Here is a 5,632-nt window from a genome sequence, read left to right as displayed (position 1 = left end):
TTTCAAAAAGATTGCATCAAAATGGTCTTTTGTAGTACGTATTACTACAAAAGCTTCAAATCAAGGACACTGATACTAATATTTTAATATTCGGACTTTTCAAAAGAAAAATTTATTTTGATTCCTATATAAATATATATAATTTTTTTGAAAAAAAATTATGATCTTTAACTCTTTATTAACTCAATCCACATCGTATATGCCGTGCAATGCACGTTAAACTTACTTAATAGTATAAAATAAAACGGAAGGGCTCCATCATGTTGAAAATTGCGATATCATTGATTGGGATAAGATTTTTGTGAACCCAGTTTCGCCTCTAGACTCTGAAACTTCAACGTCGTGGAGTGCTCCCCAAGCCTAATAAAAAATATTAGTTTTGTTTCTAGAGTGCTCTGGAAAGTGGAGTGAGTTAATATTTGATAAATGAATCAAGAGTTGTCAATATTTTTTTGAGTGATTTTGTTGCATAGGTCTTGCCCAATGCAATTCACTCCTAGCAGTGGCATCTACGCTTTTTACGTTATAAAACATCTTTTAGTGTATTTCAAATACATTGCAAGATGTCATTTTTAAAAAAAAATGGTTGACCAAGGTTAATTTTCTAATTTTTCCGGTCTCGTCTCTCTCTGCGTCTCTTATGTATCATCTCACGGCGTCAACTAGATCTATATCTAAAATAAAAAATAATATTTTAACATAAAAGATAGGATATTATAAGATCGGAGAAGATATATATCTCACAACAATCTCACAAAAAAAATTTAAAAAATTTATTTATTTGATCTCTCTTGGTTATGGCCATCAATCAATTTTTGCAGCAACTCCCATAATTTTGAAATGTCACCCATTTTTTTAAAAAAAAATTATTAACAAAGTTTGAGTTATCCGAATCCGAGCATCCTGTTTTTGAAAATTTTTATAATTTTTATTGTAGTTTCGAAACATGTAGCAGTTTTAGCGTTAATTCTTGAGCAAGCTTACAAAAAATAACATTTTACATTTAACTTGTGTTTTAAAACTAAATACTAAAATATGGCCCATACATGCATGAAATTTATATATATATATATATATATCTAAGTGATTGAATAAAACTCTCCCAAACAAATACGAAAGAAACCTCACATGTCGTTTACAAGTAACTAAACACTAATTCCATCTCCTTCGCTATGATCACCAGCAACAAAGTTTCAAGCCCAAACCAGAAAACTGCAACTCCATGCCACTTAATACAAGCATGCCGTGTAAGAATTATTCTCAGGCAAGATTTCAGGCTTTCATAAAAAATTCATATGAAGCTGCTAACATCTGGCAGATCCCAAGAACAAAATTTTCGTGTAAAACATAAAAGTGGAGCAAGGAGGTTCATTAATATATCTATGTTAGAGATGAGACTCTTATTATATATTTCACAAAACACTATACCTCGCTGTCATAGAGGGGCAACAAAAACAAACAAAATGAAGATTGAAAAAATACAGATATGAATCTAACTACCTATATATATACCATCACAAGATTCTAGAGTTGAAGTGAATGAGCATTGCCCGTGGACCCTTAATCTCTCCGGTCAGGAAACAAGATTTGGTGGCTGTACTAGGTACTTTGGATCCGGATCAGTTTGGCAAGTTAATCTATATTCCACCAAGGCTTGAATTCATCTGTAAACCAACCAAGACTGTTCTGTTATACAGGTCTCGTCTTTCTGATTGTACTTCCTGTGAATCAGAAGTACCAGGCGCCTCCGTAAGAAACTGCTGCCAGAAGACGTCATTACCGCCAACCGGGAGGGAAGGAACGGTGCTGCCTTGCTCTTGATCTTTCGACAATTCTGTATCTAGGGTTTTGGTTGGGCTCATGTTCACATCAATTCCAGATGGTTTGTAGCTGGAATCTGGATCAATACGAATGGATGATATAGCCGGGATACCAACAAAAATCGAAGATGTAGCCAGTTCCGGGGAGGAATGGCGATCTTGGGAAGGTGACACCGCCATTTGGCACTCAGGTGAGGAAGCTGGAATACTCAAATCCGAATCCCCAGATGATGCCGGAATTTCTGTGATAACAACTGGTGAAGGCAAAGAGGGCACATTAAACTCGTGCGAATTTTGTGATGGAGTTTGGCAGATTTCTTGCAAAAACTTCTCCCAAAACGTTAAGGAAGAATCTAACTTTTCAACCACTTCATAGTTCAATGGCAGAGACGAACTATCTTGCAAGGTTGTGCTCTGGTCCTCCGCCAGATTGGCTTCATCATGCAAATAATTCAAAGCTAGCAATCTTCTTTTCTTATTATGGGGCTCCACCTCGTCCATGAGACTCGAGGCATATCCCGGTTTCTGCAGCATTTGAGCCAAGATGGCCATCAACTGCTGCTGCCGTTGGTTGATAGTTTGCAAAGTCTGCCCTAATGACCTGAGTTGATACTTGTATTCTAGATTTTCATTTTCACACCGGTCCACTTCCGACTGAAGTACAAACTTTTCCTGTTGCAGTTTCTCAATCTCCTTTTCAAATTGTTCTCGCTCGGAGTCACTCAATGGGACCGTGTTTCCATTACCTGAATGACTGTGGATGGGCTTTCGCCTATGTATGTTCTTTAAAAGATGCCTCTGCCCTCGAATAAACACCTCATTTCCAAACTCCCACTGATCAGGATCGATCTTTCTGAAACCCTACAGATTGCAGGGAAATGATGAGTAAAAGTATCTCACAGTTACTATCTTGTCTTAATCTTGACAACTAAAAATCAAACCAGAAAAAGAAGCTCCAAATGCAGAAATTTAACTGGGAGGATGTAGAATTTATTTTGGGACATCTTTAAAAAAGTGCAAGAAAACATTGAGAAATGGCAGCAATCGCCCCACTCGCCTTCCTCTATTTACTTCATTCCAAAGCTAGAAATTTTTAAAAAGAACTATTTAACGAAGTCGAGGTATCCACACTAAAACATTCATAGATTTTGTAAGACTGAAAACAATGCAACTCAATTCTTTCGAATCATAACACCGCCTACTGTGCAATATTGGCTCGAATTCCAATAGTACGATCGACTGCCTTTTCAAACCATCACAGAAGCACATAAACAAATAAATGAATTTCCACAAATACATAACACTGAACATAAGGGGAAAAGAGCTTAGCTCCATGAAATGGAAATTGAGATGATGATCAATAAACTTCATAGAACAGAGAGCTTACATATGTATTCAGCTGCCTGATGAAGCTGGAGAAGTTGTTGTGCTTGAAATATTTTGGTAACAAATCTCTAGCAAACTCCGGCGGATTCCAAACAACAAAACTATGACCGGTGTGGCTCCAAGAAACTACAGAATTAGTCGATGGATCATCCACCATTTCATAAGTTTTCACCAGAAATGGAGCCGGTGAATTAGAACCACCATTCGATGCATCCATCACAAATTAGCAAAACTATATTGATTAAATATATAGATATATACTTCAAAAACCAAAATTCCTTTGATATATCTCCGAGATCAAATACCCAAGTATTCCTCAGAAATCCATCAAACCACTTGAAATTTCTATAGAGATTCGATATTTTCTTCCGGTCATAAACAAATTCAACCCACCAAAAATACTACCTCGAATCGGAGGAAAAAAAACGCGCACACAATCACCCAATTCCAATCGATTGTAAAGAAATACAAAATACAAAAACCTCAAAAATATTTTCGGTCAAAAAATCAAAACAAATGACTTTAATTGTTTATTATCACGACAGAAAACTGGCGACTCTTCAAAAATAAAGATTGTCTTGGAGAAAAAGAAACAAAACCCAGATGAAAGAATAATATATAGAGAAAACCCCAATTGTTTTATTCAAAAAACAAAAAACCCCAATTGGCACGATCGTCAAAATTTGACCTTTGACTGAGGACAGCATCAAAAAATGAGTGAACCATAAAGAAGAGTAGACTTGACTTTCAACAGTTCTGTTTTGTGATAATTTGAGCACAACAGCTGCACAGTATACATAATTCATCACCGAGATGAAAGTGGTGTTGGGTGAGACCCTTTGAATTTTCAAAGATGCCTTTCATTTTTTTAATTCAAAATATTAATAAAAAATAAAAATTTATTTCGAATGTTGAATTCAACTTTGACGAGAAGAGAGTTGCGATGAACAAGACGCAGTCAGATCCATTCAAATTATGTGAAATGGGACTCCATTTTGATAGTTCATCAGTGATTCCATAGTAGAAAAAATGAAAAATCATCGATCATAAAAACTCTCAAGTCTCATGTCTAAACTGATTAACTAACTAGATGCTCGTGATATCTAACTAAGCACTCACTTACTCTATCAATTTAGAGACTTCATTAAACGTTTGGCGGACAATTTTGTTAAACCAATATTTTATTTGATTTATTAAAAAAAAGGCATTATTACTGTTTAGATGAAATATCACAAATAAAATCATCTCCCAAAAAGAAACTTGCTCGTTATCAATTGAGAAAAGATATGCTGGGAGCAATTTCACATGACACGTGTATTGTTATGAATTACAAATGAATTTTGCCAAGCAAAACAATCGATTATCGGGTTAATGGATATTACATTAAGGGTAATATTCAAATCATGTATTTAATTATTTGTATTTTTACATATAAACGTAATTAATGATATATGTTGACGTAACAAATTGTGAGATATTAGATTTATTATTGGGGTAATACTCATATGCTAGATTGAACTCAACGCGATCATCCATCCTTTATATATTTTTAGTGTAGATGAGACGTTAACATGAACTATAAGGATTATTCCAAAAAAAAAAAAAACACATGAATAGGTGATTAATCAGTCACAAGAACTCTTCAAATATGCGGTATTCAATTATAAATTATTTCTTCAATTTTTTCCTTTTAATTACTATTTTATCTCACTAATTGTTTTTTAAATAAATTGCAGATGGATTTAATCATGATATCGTTCAAGTGCTTGACCAAATTTAACTTTGTCGAACTCAACTAAAATTACTCGAGTTACTTCCTTATATTATTTAATTATTATTGGGGCCCGGAGGGTAGCATAATATCGGAAAGATACAACAGTCACTCGACCAAATGATTCAAATTCAATTGATAGATTATTGAAAGATAAAATTGTAATAGACATTATTGTGTCCGAGGTAATTTCTTTATATTTATATTTGCGTTCTATTTTTCATCTATCTCAATTATACCGTCTTTTTTGTTAATAGTTAGTGTTATCTTTCTAACTCTTTTATCAATTTATTCATAATTTACACAAAAATTTTATCCTATTAAAAATTTTATTAAATAAAGATAAATGAGAAATTACTTTATAAAATTTTCATTTTCAAATAAATTTTTAATATATTTACGAAAACATACACAAACCTAAATTAATTAGTAGGACAGAGCGAGTAGTAATTACTAGAGTGATTCAAATATATGCGGTGTCTTTCAGTTTGGACCTGAATATGGCAATCATCAAACATTGTCCATGCATCTTGTAGACGAAGATTTTTCCTGTTTTTGATGTTTATGGAATTTAAATCAATAATCAATAATCAATAATCAACAATCAACAATCAACATCATCATCATCATCATCATCATCATCATCATCATCATC

At 33.6% G+C, this 5,632-nt stretch overlaps 1 protein-coding gene across 1 annotated transcript; it reads right to left on the bottom strand.

Moving 5' to 3' along the window:
• Positions 1–1,341: 1,341 nt before the first annotated feature.
• LOC140860317 (heat stress transcription factor A-4b-like) lies at positions 1,342–3,954 on the bottom strand. Its single transcript, XM_073263275.1, has 2 exons — positions 3,208–3,954; positions 1,342–2,681 (listed from the first exon to the last, which is right to left on the bottom strand). Exons 1-2 carry the CDS (start codon positions 3,421–3,423, stop codon positions 1,638–1,640), a joined length of 1,260 nt encoding a protein of 419 aa, XP_073119376.1. The 5' UTR covers positions 3,424–3,954; the 3' UTR covers positions 1,342–1,637.
• Between the last annotated feature and the right edge of the window lie 1,678 nt (positions 3,955–5,632).

This window comes from Henckelia pumila, chromosome 4, assembly GCF_033568475.1.
Source record: "Henckelia pumila isolate YLH828 chromosome 4, ASM3356847v2, whole genome shotgun sequence".
Classification (NCBI taxonomy): domain Eukaryota; kingdom Viridiplantae; phylum Streptophyta; class Magnoliopsida; order Lamiales; family Gesneriaceae; genus Henckelia; species Henckelia pumila.
This window is presented reverse-complemented; position numbering and strand designations above follow the sequence as displayed.

Excerpts from the sequence above, each read along its gene's own strand:
- LOC140860317 (XM_073263275.1), bottom strand. The coding sequence starts at position 3,423 with ATGGATGCATCGAATGGTGGTTCTAATTCACCGGCTCCATTTCTGGTG. Across the intron at positions 2,682-3,207 it reads TCAGGCAGCTGAATACATAT|GGTTTCAGAAAGATCGATCC; the intron begins GTAAGCTCTCTG and ends TGCAATCTGTAG.